This window comes from Myxine glutinosa, chromosome 11 (assembly GCF_964187855.1).
Source record: "Myxine glutinosa chromosome 11, kmMyxGlut1.1, whole genome shotgun sequence".
Taxonomy (NCBI): Eukaryota; Metazoa; Chordata; class Myxini; order Myxiniformes; family Myxinidae; genus Myxine; species Myxine glutinosa.
Window position 1 is genome coordinate 44,851,513 of NC_136271.1, and position 25,168 is coordinate 44,876,680.

At 44.7% G+C, this 25,168-nt stretch overlaps 1 protein-coding gene across 4 annotated transcripts in view; it reads left to right on the forward strand.

Moving 5' to 3' along the window:
* The window catches only part of LOC137436623 (RAC-alpha serine/threonine-protein kinase), an 80,891-nt gene extending 55,996 nt beyond the window's left edge, over positions 1 to 24,895 (forward strand). For 2 of the 4 annotated variants that reach the window (XM_068130577.2, XM_068130578.2), the window contains 9 exons: positions 6,101 to 6,232; positions 7,519 to 7,584; positions 7,847 to 7,915; positions 8,030 to 8,155; positions 9,306 to 9,434; positions 9,647 to 9,861; positions 17,430 to 17,517; positions 18,069 to 18,171; positions 22,447 to 24,895. In XM_068130577.2, coding sequence (XP_067986678.1) covers positions 6,101 to 6,232; positions 7,519 to 7,584; positions 7,847 to 7,915; positions 8,030 to 8,155; positions 9,306 to 9,434; positions 9,647 to 9,861; positions 17,430 to 17,517; positions 18,069 to 18,171; positions 22,447 to 22,526 — 1,008 coding nt within the window. In that variant the 3' untranslated portion in view covers positions 22,527 to 24,895. The remainder of the gene's footprint in view (positions 1 to 6,100; positions 6,233 to 7,518; positions 7,585 to 7,846; positions 7,916 to 8,029; positions 8,156 to 9,305; positions 9,435 to 9,646; positions 9,862 to 17,429; positions 17,518 to 18,068; positions 18,172 to 22,446) is intronic. The other 2 variants (XR_013624947.1, XR_010986325.2) reach the window with 2 other exon arrangements.
* Positions 24,896 to 25,168: the final 273 nt, after the last annotated feature.

Here is a 25,168-nt window from a genome sequence, read left to right on the forward strand (position 1 = left end):
CGTCATTATAATCCAAACTAATCTACCTACGTCCCCACTACAGGTGTAATGTCGCTACTTAACGCTACCGTTACCTATGGTCATCTCTAGGTCCCTATACATTATCCTAACCCTCCCTCGGCGAGCTTACACTGCCATAAACCCCATAAACTATAGGTCATGTGCCCCCATTTGTTGTGAGGGATGGTGGATTTGCCATCCCACCACATCGGGCATCCTCTACTATCAATTTGGCCCATCCAATTTCCTGCAAATCAAAATTTGCCAATCATGCCAATCATTCTGCCAATCATCAAATTTTGCCAATCACTTCTGCCAATCCTATCCACTATTCCAAAATTTCGAATCCAAAACACTATCATCATCACAGTCCACTATATCTGAGCCTCGGTGCGTCGTTACATCATTAAAACTCGGCTTCGCAAAGCCGAGCAATGAATTCAGGTGGTTTCGTCGCCTGCAGGTTGAATCCGTCCGGCATTCGGTTCAGGGGAGGCGGTTTGGTCGGGCCGAGATTCCACGCACCATCTCGGCGCGGCACCTTCCGGTCCGATGGCTCAATCCCGCCCGGTCGGAACCCCGCCCCCGCCAGGGGGCACCTTCCGATCCCTCCTACCTGTCCTTGAACCGGAACGGTCGCTTTGCTCGGCAAAGCCCGGACTCGACCGTGCAGGGCGGGGCCAGGCCCGAATCGGCAACGACGCTTCGAAGAGAAGCGACGCAGCACCGACCCGCGCCGAACCTCGCATCCAACAAAGCGCACCGCGCCCCGAGTGCTCGCGTCGGCTAACCGTTGCCCTAAACGCTGCCCCTTTTAACGTCGATGCCTTACTCGCATACGCGACCCTTTTCACACTCACAAAACCCGGCGCCTCCAGTGCATCCCACACACTCAGTCCATTCCACCACTGCACTCCCGGTTACACACATCTCTCGCGCACACTCGCCGTTCGCACACTTCCTTAACACACCTCACGCACCCTCTTGCGCGCTCTCCCTTGGTACGTACTCCGTACCACTCATGGGGGTGCACTCTTGCATCCACCCACTCACGTGCTTCAATGGGCTCTCCCACACCCGCGCCACAACCAACTCAGGTGTGCGTTCTTGCACACTCTCAACCATTCCAAGCGTGCATTCTCGCACCCGCTCCTCCACCAACTCACTCTCCGGGTCACTCTCACCCTCGCACGTACACTCCATATCGCTCTCACTCTCTGTGTCACACTCCATACACTCCAACGTGCATTCCCGCTCGCACTCGGTTTTACTGCCACACTTTATAACACACTCACTCGCCGACGCACACTTTTTCCTCACACGAGTGCCATTCTCTCTCACACCACTCCCAACGGGCCTTCCACAAACGCCCGGGTGCCATATCGACCCCAATCGCGTGACAATTCTCTTCGTGCCAAACACTGCCGAAAAACCTCTTAGCACCATATACAGCCCGTCTCACCTTTGGGGTCCTCTTCTCCACGCGCACCTGCAAATCTTTATAAGGATTAGCAAGTACGGCATCAGGATGTGAATTCCGACTTTGCACATAATCCATCTTTCCCTGCCACGAGTGCTTTTCTATACCCCCGGTCTCTCCAATTTCAATTCCCACTTTTGCTTTTTCTTTGACGACCGCTGGCTTTATTAAAATTCCCTCTACTTCAGCGGTCGCCGGCTGCCCCATACCCCGGGTCGCGATCTCTATACCCGTCATTTTACCCGCGCTTTCCTCCGCCTCGCTCAACCAGCGCTTCTCGACCTGCTTTACCTCGTCGTGCACCCTTGGGACCTGCTCGCCCAACCTGCGGTCAATGTCCCTCTCCGCTTCCCTTACCTCATATGCGGCTCTGTCCCTCGCCAGTCCCTCAGTTATTTATTTGGCTTGGGCAGTTATGTCCCCCATTTGGTTTTCCAATCCTACAATTTGGTTTCCCAATTGCTCACTATTCCTTTCCATCATTTGTTCCATTTCTCTGCTGGATATTTCAGCCATTTTTGCCATATACCCCATCATCTGCGCCATGAAGAGGTCCAATTTCACCAGTGCCGCGGGCTCGACTGCCGCAGCGCCGCCATTTTGTGCCTCTGCAACCACGTGCGTGAGGGCGCCATCTTGTGCACATGATACCCCCGCAACCGCATCCTCACTGGTCTCCTCTTCTCTCTCCCCCATATACATTTCCCTGGGGTCCTGGGTCGCTTCTACCCCTTCTATGTCTCCCACCGGCACCCGATCGCCTTGATTATCCATGGCACGATTTTTTAATTTGGATGTTAAATTTTAAAAAAATTTACCACTTGTAATTTGAGTGCGCTAAGCGCACTTCAGGTCCGAATCTCGCTCCTGACACCAATTGTTGTGGATCTCAACTTCGGCCCCTTTTCCCCTTACCAAAGGGGGAATTAATCCCCTTGTCTGCGACTGACCGACGTGAGTCCTGAAGCTGCCCAGCTCCCTCCAGAGAGGCAGGTGAGCAACCTCGTTCGAGACCGCGGACAAGATGTTAATTTGCCGAGCGGATTAGCAGCCGCGGCTTGAACCATTAACAGAAACTAGACCCGATTCTTAGTCGTTGGCCAAATCGTGCCACAGGTATTCAATGATGGAAAAGACAAGGACGAACGGATGTGAAGGAAAGAAGGCAAGGTAGGAAGAACAGGATTTATTATTAATTATTTACACAAACCAAAATCAAGAAGAGAAGAAATAAAAGTAATATCTATCTATAATTCCAGTAATCTCTGTTTGTACGTTTGTACGTTTGTACGTTTGTACGTTTGTACGTTTGTTTGTCTGTGACCGCTGTTTCTCGACAACCACGGGTCCGATATACTTTTAACTTGCCAGGTATATTGCTGGGGACCCGAGGATGTGCCTTTTCAAGGTTTCATATTAATCGGACAATTACTTACCGAGCTATGTCCAAAAAACGATTCAACCAATCAGAGAGCAGCGAACTATCGCGTGTGCCGAACGTGGCGGACACACTCTGCCTCGGATGGCACATTTGAGAGCGTATTCATTTATTTCACGTTTGCAAACTATGTTGGCGTTAAACTATGTTTTAAAACTAATAAAAACGAATTTGCGATTCATTCGCTTTCCTGCGCGTTTGTGCACGCGATGGCGATTTCTTTACCAAACTCCGGAAGCCGTTCGCTTTGGACCAAACCATTTCATGTAAATAGAGGGGGGGGGATATAATTTTAGATATAGATATAGTACGGGCAATGCCCTAGTACAGGAAAATGGAAGGATCAAAAGGACACAGAGCAATTTCTAGCTTATACAAGCTTAACTTATTCCCAGGGACAAGACACACAAAACAAACTCACGTACACAAAAGGATGGAATGGCAGGGATGGTTTGGGACGGCAGAGGAGGGTCCAGGCAGATGGTAGGCGTCGAGGTCCGGCTCCAAGCGCGCGCTCCGATCCACGCTTTGGGGTCGAGGCGAAAACCCGGCAAACACAGCTTCGCGTTTCACCGACCGGCAATAGGGCCTAGAGGGTCTCGGCCTATTGCTGCAATATGAGCACCCCCTCACGTCTCTTTCTCTCTTGTCTGCTTCAGCTGGGTCATGCATCTGCCACGAAAAGGCTTGTGTGCGCGCTTATATCGCGCATGGCGCGATGATCCGCCAACTCCTATGCCACGCCTCCGGTTTTTGCTCACCTCGGCGCTGATTGGTGGGCAAGGGCTCTTTGGCTCCACCTTTGATGACGAGGTGGTGCCACGCCCGTGATCCGGCGGCTCCTGCCCCTTCCCTGGCCTCGTGTGCGATGGAGTCTTGGGGTGAAAATGATGGTAATGAAAACCGCCCAATGCAACGGCGGCCAACGCCGCCGAAAACAGCCCAACTGTCACTTGCACTTTGAGGAGACGATTTGGGGGAAACTTGAAAGGGGAACTATCTTATGTCATTTGGTGCAATGCAGGGTCACCTCGTGGGAAACAGAGCCTTAAACTACATAGAATAAGAAATAACTATTTAGAAGGGTATATGATTTTCTACGTGCATGCGATGGATTAACTAAGGGGACAACCTTTGATCTTCACACTTAACGGAGGTATTTACAAGGATCATTACATTTACACAGGGTGATATTTACAACAATTACAGGATTCTCAAACCCGCAACAATATAATATATGTAGTAGCAAAAAGCAAATGCCCGAGGCAAATGCGAGGCAATGGCAAATGCCAAATGCGAGTTATAATGTAGTAGCAAAATGTTTTCACACCTTCTAGCTTCACGCCGTCTCCAAGATCCAACTTAACATTTCCTCCATCTGCAGCTCCCTCTGTGCACACCTTACATTTGAATGTAGCTGCCACACTGGTTAATGACCCTCTCAGACCACTACATTTTTGATGAACCCACTCAGCGCACATTGTACATTGAATGGAGTTCACTCTGACACCCTTCCTGCACACAGCACATGGCCACTTCCCAGTTCTTTCCACCTCACCACATGCTTTACCACTTGCCATCACCTTCGTCTTTCCGATATTCACCTTCAGACCTTTTGTCTCCATACATTCCTTCCACTTGTTCATCTTTTCCTTCAGTCCATCCATACTTTCCGCAATCAACACCAGATCATCTGCATACAACAACTCCCACGGTAAACCCTCCTTTATGTTCTGAGCCAGCACCTCAATCACAGCTACAAATAGTAGTTGACTTAGTACCGACCCCTGATGCACTCCCACCTTCACCTCAAACTCACCACTGTTCCCGTCCTTCGTCCTTACAGCTGTGCGCGCTCTTTCGTACATTGAACGTCGGTTTTGCATGTAGCAATGTATTAATTTAATGGTATGAACTAAGGAAAGGAGTGGATCCTAGTTTGGCCAAATGCTGGTGTCGTTGGTTTTAATGCCTGCACTTTCTCATCCTGGTTAATTCATGCACAAACAATTATTGGAACTACAATATGATATTGAAGAAAACAATCGACCTGCTTGCTTGTGAAATCCACCTTTTGCCGTTTCATCACTGAAATTTGTATGTGCCTGCGGAAGCTGTTCTTTACAAATTGACGTTTATGGGGTGTATTCGTAATTGCTTAAATCATACATTTATAATGTAAAGTGGGTAAGGTAGTAGTTTGCCATGTACTTCAATTTTCGGCCCATCTCATCCAAACTTGGGATGCACAGTCATGGCGCACCAGGGGGTGTCCTCAGGGGATTGGCATCTATTTTACTCCTTGGGATGAGGGGGTCAGGTTGGTTGGTGGGGGTGTGGAGGATGAAAGTTCAAAACTTTTAGTGAAAGTAATGAGGAATATATCCATATCTCCTGCTACTTCTTCGCTATTTCCTCTGTGGCATACTTATAATATCATTTGCTTGTAATGATATAATCATTTTTGCCATTCAAGTCGGGAACAGACCGTTTAAAAGAGCTGGCGGGCTAACACCATGACAAGGTAGCAAAACACTCTTCTTCTTGCCTGTAGAATGAAAACCTTCCAGGAGCAATGCTTGTGCAATATCCACTCGGTTATTCATGTGACATGCATCAAAGTCTCACTTCCTTATTATATACCTTACGTATCCTCTCCCAACTCTGCTTTGATGTCTCTGAGTGTGCTGTCTTTGTACTCACTTTCCCTGACCTCTCCTCCCTACACACACACGCACGCACGCTCGCTCGCTCGCTCACTCCTTCCTTCTTGTAAAATATCGATCTGCCCTCCTTCCTTCCTTCTTGTGATCTGAAAAATATCGATCTTCCCTCCTTCCTTCCTTCTTGTGATCTGAAAAATATCGATCTTCCCTCCTTCTTGTGATCTGAAAAATATCGATCTTCCCTCTTTCCTTCCTTCTTGTGATCTGAAAAATATCGATCTTCCCTCCTTCCTTCCTTCTTGTGATCTGAAAAATATCGATCTTCCCTCCTTCCTTCCTTCTTGTGATCTGAAAAATATCGATCTTCCCTCCTTCCTTCCTTCTTGTGATCTGAAAAATATCGATCTTCCCTCCTTCCTTCCTTCTTGTGATCTGAAAAATATCGATCTTCCCTCCTTCCTTCCTTCTTGTGATCTGAAAAATATCGATCTTCCCTCCTTCCTCCTCTTCCCCCAGACGATGAACGATTTTGATTACCTGAAACTGCTTGGAAAAGGAACGTTTGGCAAAGTGATCCTGGTAAAGGAAAAAGCGACTGGCCGGTACTACGCCATGAAGATCCTCAAGAAGGAAGTTATAGTTGCAAAGGTGATTGTGCAGGCAAAAGTTGGGTTCACCGAAATGGAACGGATTCTTGTTCATGTTAAAATCACTTGAAAGCCAAAAATGACATCTGCAGTGTACGTGGTGACATCCTAATTGACAAACTGTTGCAAGAAGTGTTAGTTTATTTTATTCTCTTTACTTTTTCATTTTATTAACTCAACCGGACTACCGTCCAGTTGAGTTCATCACATATTGAACCCTCCGGCGTCCGTCGTCTGTCGTCTGTCGTCTGTTAACCTTTCGACGTTAACACTCCAGCGTCCACAAATATCAACCGATTCAGATCAAACTTGACATGCAGCATCCTTACCCCACGGACCAGGTTGGTATTACATTTCAGCCCGATCCGTTGAAAAATGGCGGACTTAGGCGACCATTTTGTTTTTGGTCATGAAAACGACGTTAACACGCTAGCGTCCACAAATATTAACAGATTTTGATCAAACTTAGAATGTTTAACCCTTACCACACAAGGTAGGTTGCTATTGCATTCCAACCCGATCCGTCACAAAATGGCCGCCATAGGCCGCCATATTGTTTTCAGCTCCGAAACGACGTTAAGACTTTAACGTCCACAAATATTTATGGATTTTGATCAAACTTGGTGTGTGAAGTTGTCCAGTCAGTTCAGTTGAGTTCTGCTTCCCTGGAAGCTCTAGTTTAATAAAAAGTTTTCCAAGACTGATTAGTTTCATAATCTTCTGTTCGCCCAATCGATTAGGTTAATCGTTTACATGTTCATAGTCAAGTAATTGCCATACTCTTGTGTGTAATGGTTAGTTTGAGTCTGGGAGTCTGAGTCGGTTAGACTGCGGCCGAGTCATACCAAAGACTTTAAAAATGGTACGTCAGTATTTAAAATGGTTAGAGTACGGATAAACCCCGTGGGTTCAATCCAGAGTATGTTATTGATTATTTTCTGGAAAAGTATTGGAAAGAAGACTAATTGGACGGTATCTCATGGGATCAATATGATCCCCCTTTATGTGAATGAATGAGAATGTATAGGAACAGGTTGGGGGTGGAGAAAGGGAGAAGCCAAGTCACCTTATGCTATGTGCTTTGCTGCATTGGTGTGAGTGGTGCTTTGTGTTTTTCCTGTTGCTAATCTTAAGATTGGAGCACACTACACCGAATCCCGGTTCGACGTCGATCGACTGCAGAAACCTGGTTTGTGACGGTGGCTAAATCCTACAAGTGAAGTCTGCATGTTTTTTTTCTTAACATGCGCAAGTCTTCCTCTTATGAGCTATTTTTAATCATTGCAGGATGAAGTTGCTCACACGCTCACAGAAAACCGTGTTCTACAAAGCTGTCGTCACCCATTCCTCACGGTACAAAACCCTCCGGCCTCCCTTCTCCTTCCATCTTTAAGACACGTTGACATACCCATTACATTTCCGAGTGTCCTTGGTTGGTCTTATGATAGCCATTCTAGATGTTTTGTTGGTTTGAAGTGTTGTTTCTAATTACCTTAACTGAGGGTTTTTATATAATGTTTGGATCTGTGATGCTTCCTTCCTGGAAATTAATGGCATTGCAACTTCTGAGCAAGTACATGTTTATAAATCATCTCTTGACTGACTTGTTTTCCAGTCTCTGAAATACTCGTTTCAAACTCACGATCGTCTGTGCTTCGTTATGGAGTATGTAAACGGTGGAGAGGTGCGTTTCTACTTTCTGCCCCTCTCCCCCCAGTCCTCCCCTTCCCTATTATACGTGCCCACTTTCGTAACCAAATTCGTCCATCATATGCTCTGATCTCACCTGGTCTCACAGCTCTTCTTTCACTTATCTCGTGAGCGGGTATTTTCTGAGGATCGGACGAGGTTCTACGGTGGTGAGATAGTCTCTGCACTGGATTATCTACATTCAGAGAAAAACGTGGTCTACAGAGATCTGAAGGTATTGCCGCCGTCCTTGTATGTTTTGATCGTTATTAGGCCCCTACCGGTGCACACCGGAGGGGACTAGAGGTTTGCACGCCGTTCCTCCATCCGTCAGTCCGTCAGTCCGTCACGCAAAGAACAGTTTTCCGGACTTCTTTTTCTAAACGCTTAATGCTAGTGATTTCAAACTTGGCACATGGTTTCCTCATGATAAGTTACAGGTCAAGTTCGAACTTCACGACGTTTCGATCATTTTTGACAAAGTTACGGCACTTTGAATTTTGGTAATTCTGATAATCCTTAACTCAGTGCCATTTTAAGTTTCAAGTTCCTTTAAAAAAGATTTTCTCTGCAATAATAGGACCGATTGAGATCAAATTTTCACCGTAGGAGGGAATCCGTCTGTATAATATTTTAATGGTAATTATGACGTCACAGGTCACGTGGTTCGGCCGCCATATTGTTTTTCATGAAAACACGAAAACCCCTTTTTCTCTGCAACGGCTGAACAGATCGAGGCCAAACTTTGCAGGCCGAATCGCATACCCATGACGAACAAAAAAGTCAGCGAGCATGACGTCATGCGTCACATGGTTTCAAAGTTATGACGTTTTTAAGCATGAACCTTTAAAACCGAGCTCCTCCCTCATTTTTGATCCAATCGAGGGGAAACTTCACAGATCTGTTCAGCATGTCAGTCTACTAAAATGTCCTTTTGGAATTTGCGATAGGTCACGTGGTTTTGCAGATATCGTTAATTCAACGAAAATATTTAATAAAAAAATGGATATCTCTTGAATCGCTAGTACCTCAGACCGTGAGTTGGTAATTATATAATTCACACAGTGCAATACGTGCAGGCTGCTCCACGGAGTGACCTTGCGGGCTTATCAACGAGGCGAGGCGTGACACACGTGTCTCGGCATACCTCAGATCAAGTTTGAAAACCAGCATCAACCGTGCATAAATTTGCATATTCGATCATTTTTGACAAAGTTATGGCACTTTGAACTTTGGTAGGGGACATGTATTGCAGCGCAATACTCAGAATGCTTGTTCTTCAAGGTCTTCTTGTTTTGATAATTCTTCTGTTACACGGCTGTGTTGTGATTGCTCTTTCAGGTGATGTCAACATAATTTATGATATTGGCTTTGTGCTGTGACAGTTAGAAAACCTCATGTTGGACAAGGATGGACACATCAAGATCACAGATTTTGGTCTATGTAAGGAGGGCATTACGGATGGAGCGACCATGAAAACCTTTTGCGGTACACCGGAGTACCTGGCACCAGAGGTGAGTCACTTTCCTTTTCCTGTACCATTTGTTAATCGACAATTTAGTGGAGTTTGAGTGGGGTCGTTTTCTATCTGTTGGATCATAGAGTTTGGAGTCATTTACATACTGCAAGGTAGAGTTGTAGTGCTTGCGGAAGTCGACCTGTAATTTGACACAACGTACCTTTAAACAAGGAAGTATAGCAAGTTTGGCTGAACATCCACCTTCAGGTGCTTGAAGACAATGACTATGGGCGTGCCGTGGACTGGTGGGGCCTTGGTGTGGTGATGTACGAGATGATGTGTGGCCGACTTCCTTTCTACAATCAAGACCATGAGAAGCTGTTTGAGTTGATCCTCATGGAGGATATCCGCTTCCCACGGACACTCTCCAATGATGCCAAGGCTCTACTTTCAGGCTTACTCAAGAAGGATCCCAAACAGCGGTATTGGGCATCTCCAGTCTCAAATTCTGCATTTGTATATAACCGTGAACGTCATGTATGAGCAATGAGCATGCTTTTTTGTTTTGTCTACATTGTTTTGTTTGTTACATTACATTACATTTGTTACATACATTGTTTTGTCTACATTTGTCTACATTTTTGTCTACATTGCCATATAATTTGGATATTTCTAAACATGTGAGCAATATGTCAGCAAGAGTCTTCTCAATGGCCACTAAAGTAGGCCAAATATTAGTAAGGACTTGTACAATGCCATTTAAACGTGGACGAGTAGTTTAAAATAATTGACGCAAATATGAGCCATTATTTATGACAACATTGTCACTTTTCCATTCTGTTGTTCTTGCTAAACTGAGATGTACACTTCCTCGCTTCACCGGATGTCTCTCTGGGTAGTGTGAGCAGTTTGATTTGCTGCAGCACTCGAGTTTTATTGATCAGCTGGTAAAATCCACCCACCCCCAAAATTTATAAACCTGAATGTTAACGATGTCACATGGTTAGTTACAGTGTCATAGCATTACCATTTCATAAGGTATATTTTTACAGCATCTAAGGCTCCTAGTGGAGCTGCCTCACACATGGACATACAGACAAATATACGAAACACAACACAGGATCGTTAAACGAGACAAACACAGCCACTGGGCTTGGGGGAAGGTGCAGTCACTTCCTGGGGTACCATGGGTACCAGCGACGCCACAACAATGGCATCTCCTTTCTCACCACACTCAGCGGGGCATTTCCTAAGGAGGAATCTCCTATTCCCATGCATACCATCCTATGAGGATTGTCCGTGCTCTTTTAAATGCTAAACATCAAGCAAAGAAGCATCATTTACCATTTTTTACGTCTTTGCTATGACTCGGCCGGGGTTTGAACCGCCGCCCTCCCAGACTCGGAGCAGACACACTAACCCATTACACCACCGAGTCTGGCAATGGAAATTCCCATACAAGATTGAGGCTCATGGAAGAGTGAGGTGACCGATGGGGAGAAAGTGGGGTGTGGGGGATAAACGGTGACCGAGAGTGGATCAGTGTGTGGTGCTAATTCCTTTTAGTGTGCTGGTTATGATGATGGTTTTTAAACCAGAACAAAATAAATCTCACTCAGCAATGACGCGTTGTAGATGAAATCCAGTTGATATAATCAATCCTCCGTCGTCTCTCCAGTGGTTAGTGAAGAGGAAAGGTTTCTTAGTGTCGAACCTCCACGGCTTTGGTATGGTGTCGAAAATCGCAATCAGAAAAGGAGACTCGTTCGTTTTTGTCGTGGTTGTTAACCAAACAAATGAAATCCCTTTCGCGTGCCTTGATGATGTAGAACAAAAGTCACCATTAAATATTGACGTGCTGAGTGACTCATGAATGAGAAAAGGCTTGTAAGGAAAAGCACGCGAGCTTCTCACGTGTTGTGATGACGAGCTCTCTTTTAAGTCCCAATTTGCAGTGTCTGCCATGCTGATTGGCTCTCTGGAAATACGGAACTATTGGCTGCTAGTATTCACACGTTTGCTTTATGACAAGTATTCACAAAAATGCAAAGAAAAAGATGAGTCACTACAAATGGACCATATTTGGACACAATCAAGGGAATGAACAAACAGTAGGAGGTGGAAGAGGAGATCTGTGTTTGAAAAGATGAACTATGATGTTAGGCTCGATGATGGATTCCATGCCTTCGCTTGTCATGTGAAGTGGATTTACTGGTCTGTAAAGTAGTTTTTTGTGAAAGTATACACAGATGTAGTGGTTATCAGATGCTGTGTTGTTGGCAGCCCATTTCTTTAGCGGAGGGCCTATTTCAGTCTCCGCTAGATGGCCTGTGCGGACAACAATATTATGCGTCTTGGTCTCTAACAATAGCCAAAGAGATGAGAATTTCAATCGAAACTTGTGGAAGAGCAAGATGACGGGTGATGGTGTAGTAAATGGGCAAGGGGACATTGGCAAGAGGTGAACGAGACGCATCAAACAGACATTGGTAGCGAGCTTCGCTGAGTTCATGTTTAATGGTAATACAAGTGTGGTGTGTGGCATCTACCTCGTTTGTTGTGCTTTATTTTTTTTGTCTCACCAAACATTTCCATTGACATGTTCAACCTGTTGACCAATAATAAATTCAATGGTGGTGACGAAACCGACACCCCTCTCTGGCTTTGCTAGTGGGGAGGGTGACTGTGACACCATGCCAGGACTAAAAACAACACCTGACAAAGGGCGGATGAGCCCCATCGGGAGCCAAGGCCCATTCTGTGTGAAGATGGCGTCTCCTAAAAATACACCCAATGGGGGTAGGAAAGTTTTTTTTCCACCTGGCCTAGATACCCCCTCCTGCACAGTGGTCCTGTGAAGAAGTTTCCTTGTTTCAGGACAAGGTGAAAGTTTTGCCAGTTTTTCCCTCTTCTTTTTCTTTGTAGCTCTTCACATTTAGTGCTCTCAGCCTAGTTTAGGTCAAATTTCAACAATAATGAATAACCACAAGAGGCGTCTGCACGGCATGATGCGGCTCTTAAAACCAAAACGATTGGCCGTTTCAATGCGACTTGAGCTTTTCAAAAATGCACAATGAAGATGTAGATGAAGAATGAAGATGTAGACCCCCCCTTCCCACGCCTCCTCCCCCCAAGCCCTCTCCCTCCCACATATCTCCCTGCTCTTAAATGTTGTGTGCTCTCAAGTGTTTGTGTGCTTCCCATTCTCTTGTCTTCCGCTCCCTCTTTTTATATATTTTGTTTGTCTGGTTGATTTGTTTGTGAAGTAAATGTCAGCTCTTTCACGAGCCTCGATTCAGTATACAAAAAAAAGAAAGAAAAAAAAAAGCCTAAAACAAGTCCCAATGGTATAACACACTTTTTTCTATCTTGTACGAGCCTTGTCGGATAACCAAAATATGAGGGGTGTAAGGAAAGGAATGTCTAAAATGCAAACCACATGATCTCTGGAATCAAACTGATTGACTGAACTTCAATGTCAGCTGTGGCTTGTCATCAAAATCAAACGGTCCGTCTACCCCAATGTTTGTCTGGAATTGGGCCCGAGCTAGTAAGGACTAGCTCCAGGAACTGGCGACCTCAATCGGTCAGTTTCATTCCCCTTAGTGTGTTATTGCTTTGGACAGGGTGATGTGCTCTGGCCTTGAGTCGAATACAGTAATGGTATAATCCACACGAACGGTAAATATAGGGGTGAGCATACTATCAACCGGAGCTATCCTGCCGCCTTTGTACATGCCCAAATATCCTGGTTAATTTGAACAAATAAAACCTTTCTTTCTTCCCTTTGCTCTCCTTCATTACCTCTTACAAAGTTTGCATGAAGAGACGGATTGGCACGGTCTCAGAGAGCACTTCATTCTCTCACTCTTATCTCTGACGTCAAGACTCTCGCTCTTGCTTTTCATCTCATGCTTTAACATTGATGTCTATTCCCATTGAGAGAATCAAAATCCGTTTTATTTGTTTTCAACCCGAAACGCTGCATCAGTAAAATTTATTTTGGGCTAATAATAAACGCTTGTGCTTTCGTGTCCGGTGTTACGGAGTCCTCAAGGATCTCCTGGTCTCGGTAACCTCCGAACCCCGAGAGGAACCCCGGCAGAAAAATATGTTACCCTGTGGTGGAAATCAATAGTGAAACCACACCAATGATTATAAATGAACAAACTTGTATTATAAATCACACATAGGTATAACGGTACAACAAATGGCCATTAAGAGTGCCCTCTATATATCCCTTATATAAAGTCAGGTCACTCACGGCACGGCCAGCGAGTGCAACGACACTCCTCAATGTCTCTATGACTTTTCCCAAGGTGAATGGGATTCGCTCCAGCGGTCGATGGAACGAAATCCGGTCGAAGCCCGAATCTTGCTCTCCAGTCGATATCCGAAGCATGTACAGTGGGCAAGGGTGCTCTTCCCACCAAACTGTACATCGGTGCCCTTCAGAGGCGCACCTTCACCGCTCCCTCAGCAAACCGCAACGTAATTGGAGACGAAGCGGTCGCACACACCCATCCCCGACAGACAGTAGGATGTTGGGGTGAAGATGACACGAAGCAAACCTTCACAGGTGTCCGACGCACGGGGTTCAAGATGGCCGACGGCTCTGGCTTGAGCCGATGCAACGAGGTGAGGATTCGTCGGAATCTCAGCGCCCCAAATCTGTCTACGCAGATTTCTCCACTCCAGCGAATATTCTTATCGCCGGATGTCCCTTCCAGGAACGCAAAATTCCCTCGCGGCTGTCGGTAAACCTTGCTCGTTACCGGAGCGCTGACGTCACGCGTCCTCTCCGGCTTTGCTCGCGCTGCTCCTCCCTCTTCACCTCATTGTCTTCTCGTTCGGTTTCCTGTTTCACTTACAGTTATCCTTTTTAACTTTTGATAACCGTTCGTGAATAATAAACCTTGTGAAACTAATAATAATACATAATATCAGAAACATGTCCAGTGGGTGAAAACCACCCCAGCGGAAGTGACGAATCCATAACACTTCCCCCCCTCAAGAAAGAAAGCTTGAACACAGCGAAAACTTTCTTTGCATGCAAACTTTTTTAAAAAACAAAAGTAAATTCACAATCCAAATCATCAATTCCCATGGGCAACAATTAATCAACATCTCAAAAATAAAGCAACAAAATTTCACACAACCCACAGAGATTTCCAAAGTTAATTCACACTGGACAAAGCATCACCAACGACATTGTCCCTGCCCTTTACGTGCTCAATTTCCAAGTTGAACCCCTGCAAAGCCAAACTCCATCTCATCAATCTCTGATTTTTGTTTTTCATTTTTTGAATGAAGGTTAAGGGGTGGTGATCAAAAATCCAAAGGCCAGAAAATCTATAGCACTTTTCCCGGGAGGCCAAGCTGAAGGCCAGGTTCCATGGTGGTTGGGTGGTGAGACCTGGAAGTATTCCCTACATGGACGCCTTTAGGAACGTGGAGTTCACGGTTAGTCCGTGCAGGAACGTTTACTACATGGACGCCTTTACGAACGTGGTGTTCACGGCTAATCCGTGTAGGAATTTTTGCTCGGCTGCTCCGCAGCATTCAGTGCTTCAACTCTTTCGAACTTTCATAATAATTACGGTGGGACCGCTTGTCACTGTAGTCACATGAATAGCGGTCTCCTTCTCGGCCACTACTCTGACAATCCTTCATTCGGGAGCTGCCGTAATTCTGGGAGCCTCCATAATAATATCGATTGCGGCCACCACCAAAACTACTACTCTGTGGTCCTCTTCTGTAGCTCCCATGACATCTATGAAATGCCTTCCCAACTGTTATGGTCCGACCCTCCAAGTCCTTGCTATTCAGATCCTTTTCTGCATCTGGCGTCCTTGGAGTTTTCAAACGTGACAAAGCCAAACCCTCTTGACTTTTGTGTCTCCCTGTCTTTTATCAGCACTACTTCCAAAAGCGGTCCATATTTGCTGAAGGCAGACTCCAGAACATCTTCCTTTGTTTTGAAGTTCAGTCCACCTACAAATAACTTGCTAACTTTGTCGCCATCCCTAACTGGTGTGGTGTTATTTTCCCTACTGGGCTTTTTAACAACCATCGGGTTACCATAAACTTGACCACCGGCCAAATCATTCCCGATAACAACAGATACTCCCTCTACAGGAAGAGTGGTTTGTAAACCTACGGTGACCGGTCCTGACCACATCGGACTCCAACTGGATGGCATGAAGTGGAGCTCGAACACAGCCACCAATCCCCTGTAAACGAACACTATCACCAGTTGCTGTCTCCTCTGACAATGGCAAGATGCCTTCAAGCATTAAAGATTGATGTGATCCGGTGTCCCTCAATACCCTAACAGGTTTCCGAGTAGTCGGGTCTCCATTCATTGACACAAACCCCTTTGAAATAAATGGTTGGTAACCCTTTTCAGGGCGATTTCTCACACTTGCCATTGTATTCGGAGTTGTACTAGTCGAACTCCGCTCCTGATTTTCCTTTCCCAAGGAATAACAGTGGGACATCAAGTGTCGTCGGAATCGGAATCTCAGCGCCCCAGGATTCGTCGGAATCTCAGGGCCCCAAATCTGTCTACGCAGATTTCTCCACTCCAGCGAATATTCTTATCGCCGGATGTCCCTTCCAGGAACTCAAAATCCCCTCGCGGCTGTCGGTAAACCTTGCTCGTTACCGGAGCGCTAACGTCACGCGTACTCTCCGACTTTGCTCGCGCTGCTCCTCCCTCTTCACCTCATTGTCTTCTCGTTCGGTTTCCTGTTTCACTTACAGTTATCCTTTTTAACTTTTGATAACCGTTTGTGAATAATAAACCTTGTGAAACTAATAATAATACATAATAACAGAAACATGTCCAGTGGGTGAAAACCACCCCAGCGGAAGTGACGAATCCGTAACACCGGTCTCATCACTATAACCTTTGCTCGCTTCATACCCTGCAGTTACACTAACGTTGACCTGCATTTGTTGTGAAAGGCTTGTGAACTCTTACGGATTCGGCCCTAATTATGGTTGTTATTGTTATCATTGTTGGTTCTAGATATTATGCTTATTGTGGCTTAAGGGAAAGGGTTATTGTGGTTAAAAGGTTTAAAAGTGCTCCTGGTAAAATGTGGCCGGAAATCGGATGGTGACCCGGAAGATAAAGGGAGCGAGGAAGAAGAGCGCGTGAGGCAGAGGTGAAACGAGGCGTTTGGTAACAGCTCCGCACCCAGCGTGGTCGAGCGTCCATGGAGAGGGAACTTTGTGTCTTGGAAAGGAATCTCGTGCGATCGTTGATATCGCCGGTGTCGGGGAAAAGCCTGCGAAGCCAGGTACAGGTGGGAGATTCCGGAGAATCTTCGCCTAGCGGCTGCGGCCCGAGGAACAACTGACCGCCATTTCGGGGACCTCGCATGTCGTTCGTGGACCCTCCGTAAGCCGCGTCCGCTGATCTCGCCCTCCGGTGGTTTGCCGAGGATGTGTGTGCGCGACAGCGGCCTTTGAAGACTACGGTGCGGTTCGCGACTGCACGGTGTATGTGCACGTTTGGATAGCGTATTTGGGATTCCTCTTTCCACCGCCCATTGGGGTTGGCTGGGACCACGTGACGGTCCCCGCCTTACCTACATCTCCTTACCCGCATCATCGCCATCGCCTCTTCGCCGGGAGCACCGTTGTGTTCTAGATACATTGAGAAGGGCTCTGCTTCAGTCCCTGGGGGTGCCGTGAGTCTGAGCTAGGGTACCATCTTAAGATTGGATTGCAGGGTTGATTGCCCCCATTGTTGAATGGTGCTTTTTGTGTGCTTTTAATATATTGTTTGTTCATAACCCTTGGTGTGGTTTCATTATTGGTTTATTTCAACCAAGGATAACATCTCTTTCTGCCGGGGACCCTCTCGGGGTTCGGAGGTTTACCGAGACCAGGGGATAGGGTAGGACGCCGTAACATGAACCAATAATATTGCTGTGCAAAATGTCATTCCACAAAGAATAACGAATTGTGCTCGGTGAAAAAGACGTTTTTATGTGTGAGCGTGTGTGTCTTCCTTCTCTTGTCGTGCCTACGTTGTCAGGCTGGGAGGCGGCCCTGATGATGCCAAAGAAATAATGAGGCACAGCTTCTTCGCTGGCACCGTCTGGCAGGATGTCTATGAGCGCAAGGTGAGCATGTACTCCTCCTTCCGATTCTGTACAGGTGATTGTGAACTTGGCGTCGCTTGGTCGACTTTTCAATGGTAGTGAGGCCCCCCTCTAAGCTGACTCTTGTGCACGTAAAGCTTTGCTTTCCCAGTCGTCCTTTAGCAGTTATTTGTTTATGATCAAAGGCCAAAATCTGCTTTCCCAGTCCTTATTTAAGTCATTTGTTTTTTTTGTTGTTTTTTTTGTTGTTTTTTTTAAATACAGAATCGAGGCTCGTGAAAGAGCTAACATTTATCACCAAAAAAAAAATCAAACGCAAACAAAACATATAAGGCCAAATACCAAACAAATATACAAATTACAAAATACAAACAAATATACAAAATACATAAACAAAATATATAATTGTTTATGATCAAAGGCCAAATACCAAACCTGAAATGCGAGCGAATGCAATAATTTTTGCATCTCTCAAGTTTTTATTTTATTTATTTATTTATTTATTCAGTGTGCTGTTGTCTTTAGCTGTGTGCTTGTGGCTCACAGAAATGTTCTCTTATCCTTCCCTACAGCTGCAGCCACCGTTCAAACCTCACGTCACGTCAGAGACTGACACTCGATACTTTGACGAGGAGTTCACCGCCCAGACCATTACCATCACGCCCCCTGACCGCTGTATGTTTTGCAGTTCCTTTCTTCCTACTTCTAGTCTACTGGCCAACGTGCACACAGGCCAACATGATATTTGCCAATGAGAGTCCATTGCGCGGGTGCTTAAAGGGGAACACAAACGCAATTTTATTTTTCCTGAATACCACTGAAAATCATTAACTCATGTGTCTAATTTGAAGGGAAAATATTTTCATTTTTTTTGCGAATCACAAAGTGTCAAAAAAAGCACGAGTCTATTTTCGATTTTGCCAGTGAGGTCGCACTTTGAACTCGCCTTGATCCAAATGGTGGTTTGCATAAAGAACAGTGTATTTCGAGCTTGGATTCCGATACCGATTCCACAGTCATGAGCAATTCTGAAGGTTCTCAGTAGGTTGAAACTGATCACAGGGATGTTGAAGAAAACGATGGGAGACAAAATTAGTGATGGAAACGCTTTTGGGGTATTATGGAGCTTTGTCGTTTTGAGCTTTATGCGAGTGATTCAGACGAACATTGTGACAATGGATGTGTAAGTGAAGATGAAAACGCCAGTCGCATGTTCACTACTGATTGGTAGGTTTTGTCTTTCTGTTCATTTGACGGTTTATCAGGGATTTTGTATTCATTGATAAAAATTCAGTTGTATTGCTCCATAAGAAATATGGCACGACACGGCACGACACAAATTGGCGTCAGGAAGGGCATCCGGCCATAAAAACATTGCCTCAAACAGGGAACCATGATTGTCATGGGGCCCGCAAGGCTAACCCCCGCTCTAGCGGGGAAAAATGGCCTTAAAACGATCATTCATTCATTCATTCATTCACAGCACGACACAGAAAAAGCACAGACACCGCTCAGGCAAACTCGGACACCGCCGACCAAATGGGCAACAAATGCTTTGTCCAACCATAACAGGCTGACTCGGTGTCCTATATCTTACAGGATCATCCCGTTTCCATATGCTGGTAGCTTGATAGAGATGGTGTTACAGTTTCGAGCCACAGCTGCTTCTTCCTCTTCATAGTGAGGATGGCATCCTCTCTCAATTGTGGTGGATAACCACAAGATCTATAGCCATCTCTGTTGTTTCATAACAGTGATCTGTAAAATGTTCCAAACACAAAACCAACTAAATGGTATTCATAGAATACTTACCCTGCGCAGTCAACTTGGTGCGAGCCAACTCTTCTGTTTTTGAACAGTTTTTTTTTTATCCAATATGGCTGCCAGACCACGGGAGTAAAGCCATCATAAATTTATATTCTCTAATATAATTGTTGCGTAGATCATGCTCATTAAATGTCAAACTGTTCAGACCAAGTGTTGTCCCTGTCAAATTATGACGTCATAGTTACGGCACCAATTATGTCATTGTTAACAACACCTATTCCCCATGCGGAGTTCTTTACAATGAGCCACGTTTAAATTCTTTCCATATACTGATCGAATCAAGCGTTGTACTTGTCGAATTATGACATCATAATTAAGGTGCTGATGACATCATAATTAACATATCTTATTCCCCATGGGGAGTACTTGACAATGAGCCATGTTTCAATTTTTTGCTTTGAGCGTTTTGGGAAATATAGGGGTGGAACGTTTTTCGATTTTTTCCAAAATGGTGCCTTACCACCTGACCTATGACGTCATAATTATCATTTAAAAAAATCTACAAGAGGGGCTGCTCATATGGGTAAAATTTCGTGCCCATCCGACTAACAGTTGCAGAGGAAAAAGTTTTATTCTTACTGATCAGATCAAGCGTTGTACTTGTCGAATTATGACGTCATAATGAAGGCACCGATGGCATCATCATTAACATATCTTATTCCCCATGGGAGTACTTGACAATGTGCCTTGGTTTGCATTGAGCGGTTTGGGAGATATAGAGGTGTAACGTTTTTCCATGATAGCGTCCGTACCACGTGACCTATGATGTCATAATTATGAATAAAAAAATTGTACAGGCGGAGGCGCTCCTATGGTTAAATTTTGTGTCGATCAGGCCAACGGTTGCCGAGAAAATGAATTTTTAAAATGCAGACGCACGTATGCACATACACAACCAAATGCCGAACCTTGCTTTTCGCTTCGTGAGCGCAGGTTAAATGTTTTGTAGATCCAATCCACACTTGGGTATTTTGGACAAACCTCGTCCAATTTCTGGCAACCCTCGCATCTTTCGGCCCTTGGTGTAGCATGAAACCATCTCAGTTTGTATTACTACAACCACCAAGGACGCATTGACCCAACATATTTGTAGAAATTTGAAACTTATTCATCGTTTGAGTGAAATTGTACAGCGATGTAACCTGTAGAATATACTGATATGGTGGTCGACTCCTGGTATGATGTCATGGCTACTGATGAAGAAGAAGATTTCGATATTTAATTGCAAAATTACCGACAATTATAAACCGGAATTCGGAAAAGGGCACATCATATCTATTTTGTAGGATATCAAGGGATACATTAGCATCAAGGTGGTCTGAGTGTTTGGGTTCCTCTTTTAGCAAACTTGGATTTTAAAGGGTTTGAAAACGAAAACAAATATGTTTCTGAATAATACATTTTGGAAATGAGAATGCCCATTTTGCTTTAAAAAGTCAAACTTGTGGGGCAAAAGTCTCTGGCTTGCATAGAGTTTGGAACAGGATTGTGAAACTCGAGGCGCAATCATCTTCAGCAGAAGGATGCTGGGAGGAAGTATCTTTGAGGAGTCCAAACTTTGGCCTCAATTAGTCAGCATGCTCATCAAAACCTGTGCCGGGATACCTTTTCAATACAAAAGACGAGATGCTGCCCATGCCCCAAAATAACAAAGCTTGGAAAGCGAAAACGGCCACATTAGTTTTGAAACACCACATGGTGTTTTCGTCAAAGCCATTGAATTTGATCATCTTTTGTAACTTCCTGGTCCGCATAGTTTTGTCGCATTTGGTGCTCGACTAAGAACGGCCAGAAGATTCCTTCACAGAATGCAGCCAAATTGCTTAGTCATTTTCCAGGTGTCGTCACAATTGTCATGTGATGTGTGAAGGCCTGACGTACGAAACGCTTCTGCCGGCTCTGTTCAAACATCTCACCTTTAGAGTTCCATGCCTTAAGTGTTCACCCAATTCCTTCTATGCTGGATTTCTTGCATTGCAGTTTATGGTGCATGAATATTGATTGGAAAGCAAGATTGAAGTTGTACATTGCTGTGTGTATGCACACTATCCTAAAATCATGCCACAGCCATTTCCATCTGAGATTTGCCCACTGGTACAATATGTCTGATTTGCACAACTGACCATCACGAAAAGATTATATATCATCAAGAAAAGATTATAAATTCAAAAATTCAGAAAGAAAGATTCAGAAAGAAAGAAAGATTCAGAAAAGATTACATAGTTAGGAAATGGTCTCATTACCAAGTTAACCCACCTCCAGATGGATTTGTTTTCCAATGGGGATTGATGAAATGCTGTCAGAGAGCAGGCACCTCCATCAGGACCCTTTAAAGCTTCCTAGACATCCTCAATTAACTGTTTGCACACCATTGATAAGATTTAAACTACAGGGAACATCCACCTTGACACTTTATCTTGGAGACAATCGAATCGACTGTGGTGCAAAGAACCCTGCAATTGATTGTAAATTGGAACAAATGGTGTTCTTTCATCGTCGTGATGTGATGAAAGGTCGTGTAATCATTGGGTTATCAGACAAGCTCCATGGAAGGGAACTGCATGCTAGCCTTTAATCGTGGTGGTCATCCCGTAGGCTTGTGTGATATGGTGCAACAACCAGGTATCCGTGGTCTCTTTCATGGGGGTGATACGTTCAGATAGGCACTCTTCAAATCTGATGGTTGGTTCTACGAGATGTGTCGATCTGTGAACTGGCATTCCAACAACAAGCACCTCGAAGTCTGATAGGACTAGCGGAAGAGCTATGTGCAGAATGCCAGACGTTCAACCAATCAAAAGCAGGTATCGGATGTTCGAGCAAGTGTTTAAGCCGTGATGAGTCGGACAATTTTGAAACCAAAAGTAGCCAACAATCATGCGTGTGCCATCACTTTTGGTAAGACAGTGTATTAGGAATGAAAGGCAATTTTGACATTGCTTTCCGATCGACTTTTTAGTCCTTTGAACCTGATGAAAATCCTTTTCACCATTACATTTTCACTTGGTGGCAAAATACTCGTATTTGGTTGTCACTGCCTAGGCATTATGTCCATTGAGTTGGATGCTTTTAAGTCACCTGTTGTTTGATTGTATGTGTTGTTTGCGTCCTTGCTTGTTTCAGATGACAGCATGGAGTCCCTGGACAATGAGAGGAGGCCCCATTTCCCCCAATTCTCCTACTCTGCGAGTGGCAACCAGTGATTCCCACCCTTGGCTCATAGAGCGCAACCATAATTCTCTCGGAACGATCTCATTCCTTTTCGTTCCGTCCACCCGTCGTTGCAAAGGTGGTTCACCTGTCGTTGCAAAACCTTCACCATATTTGTGTCCTTGTTCTTTTGTCTCTATAATCCTTTTGTTTATCCCTTTTTCATTACCCTTTCCAAATAGCCTCGTTCCCACCTACAATTTTAACTTGCATGCTCCTCGGGCATTTCTTTTTCTATTTTTGCACAGTATCAAAAAGGAGAGAAGGCACATCCAATGAAATTGGAGGGGAAACGAACGTTTTTTTTTCCCCTCATTTAAAAACTTGACATTTACCATTTTCCATTGAACATTCCTATGACACTTTAATGCAAAGCATCCGAACTTAGCGTTTGGATCATTCCCGAGGCAAAGGGTCCTCCCCGGGGCTTCCGCAGCCTCTCCGCCCAGTCCAGGTTTTTCGGGGCAGGCTTGCTGAACCGTCGCACCATTAGCCACGAAGCTCACCGTTCGTATTCCTAATAGGAATTTCCGTGTTGAGCGAGTCAATAATACTTATTTGCCGAGTTCCCTCTGGGCTGGAGAGAACATAGGGGGTTTATTTGAGCACGTGTAGTGCAAGAGAGCTAATTGTCTGTGTCACATCACTGCACAACGGCACGTGCTGCACCGCACGGCCAACTATTAGCAAAGTGCTCTGCACGCGTGGGCCCAGTCTGTCGGCTACACCAGTGCCGTCATTGCGATTATGAATGCTGTGGAGTCTTGTTTTTGTAATCCCGGTTTCCTCTTTATTTGAACGAGCAAGTTACACGATGATGGCTTGGAAGACGTATGCATATTATTGCGCTCGTCTTTGGTTTTTAATTTCTCGTAATCTTCCTCTGATTTTTTTTTTTTTGTGGTGAAAGTAATTCACAATGAGCGACTCTGATTATGGACACACGGTAGCGATGTCATTTCCAAGTTTGTTTTTGTTTTTTCTTTTTAAATTGGTCTACTCTCAGTTACACATGGATTTAATGTGGAGCACCCTGCATTGCTCGAGGGAAGTCGGGATAGGTTACCGGTGTCGGGACATCGGAAGGAGCCTCGCATATGCTGGCTCGTGTTCTGCAGTTTTGTTTTGTTTTCACGTGGTTTTATTTTTTTTATTGCATCACATCAATGAAAGAAGATGTAGATCGAGATACGGTGAAAGACTGTCTCCGGAAAGTAAATAATATGTAGGTACGTATGTACAGTATATGTATTTATACGTACGTACATGTGTATATCAAAGGTCATTGTGGCAGTTTGACATCATTTTGAAAGAATTTGGCAAAGTTCTTCATTTTCGCTTCATTTCACTTCTCACGTCCAATGCACGAAGTGTCATGATGCTACGTACTGTGGGATGTGCCGTCATGTACGTCCTGAATTGCGACCGGATGGATTTTCACAAATGGCTCACACACATGTAAATTGGGTGACCGAGGTCTGATCGATGACGATTGTAATGGTGTGTGTGCAATGGAGTTGTAATTTAATTGTTTTTCTTCCTCTTCTCGTCATTTGCTTTCAGATAAATATACTTGTTTCCAACTTTCACCTCTGAATCACTAGGCCCATATTTTTGTGGCAATGCAACTCGGTGAGATTTGTCCATCCGGCAATTCTGGGTTGGCTGTGGAACGTTGACATTGCTGCTTGCCACAGGCATGTTTACACTACTTTTTTAACACTGCTTACTGTCCCTCAATTTTGGAGCTCTAGCTTCATTGTACATATTGTGACTCTTACCAGCCCACCTCCCTTTATCCATTTTCCCTAAATTTTTGTGTAGTACTATGATGCTTGCTCCTAAATTGTGGTGAATTATTTTTTTTCTGTCCTTCCTTCATCCTTATCCTTCACCAGATGCTGTAAACCTTTGTCTCTATTACTGTGCACATGTCTGCCGAACATATTTGTTCTATCGAACCATCGTTCCTGAAAAGTTTCCCAGGAGTTATTCCCAGGGTGCTGTTAATAAATATTCCATTTTTTTTTTTTTTTTACTTTCCTCGTGTGTGATCGAATGCTGTGCATAGCTCGTCGATTCGAAAGCAGGGCCAGGATGAGAAAGCCGAAGAAATGGACAAGCTCTTATTTATTTAAAAAAAAATTCCTTTCTCGGTTCGTATTTTGTAATATTCTAGCAACAGCAAGTCATACGTTTGCTGGTTGTAAGGTAGCTTGTGAGGCATAAAGTAAAGCTCTGCTGAGTGTGGTGTAAAAGTTGCTGCACAATTGATGCTAACCCGTCGAGGGGTGCGCTTTTATTTTGTAGCTATCGCATCAATGTCCCTAACTTTATTAAAAAATAAAAATCACTGACTGACCGCCCCTGTGGAGGCATTTGGATTTTCTGCTGATTAATTCCTTCCAAAGCAATGTTGATTCTTCATTGTCGATGCAAAATTATTTACCTGCAATGGAGATAACTGTATTTTGCCATGCTGTAGTGTGTGCTTCCTTGCCTGGATGCAGGGCCCGGTCAAGGTTTTATTTTTGATTTCAAGGTCAGAATTGGCTGGACCAATGTTCCGATATACTGGGTGTGTGCACTTGAGCTAATAGGTACATTGTATTAAAATCGACATTGTCCATTTGAA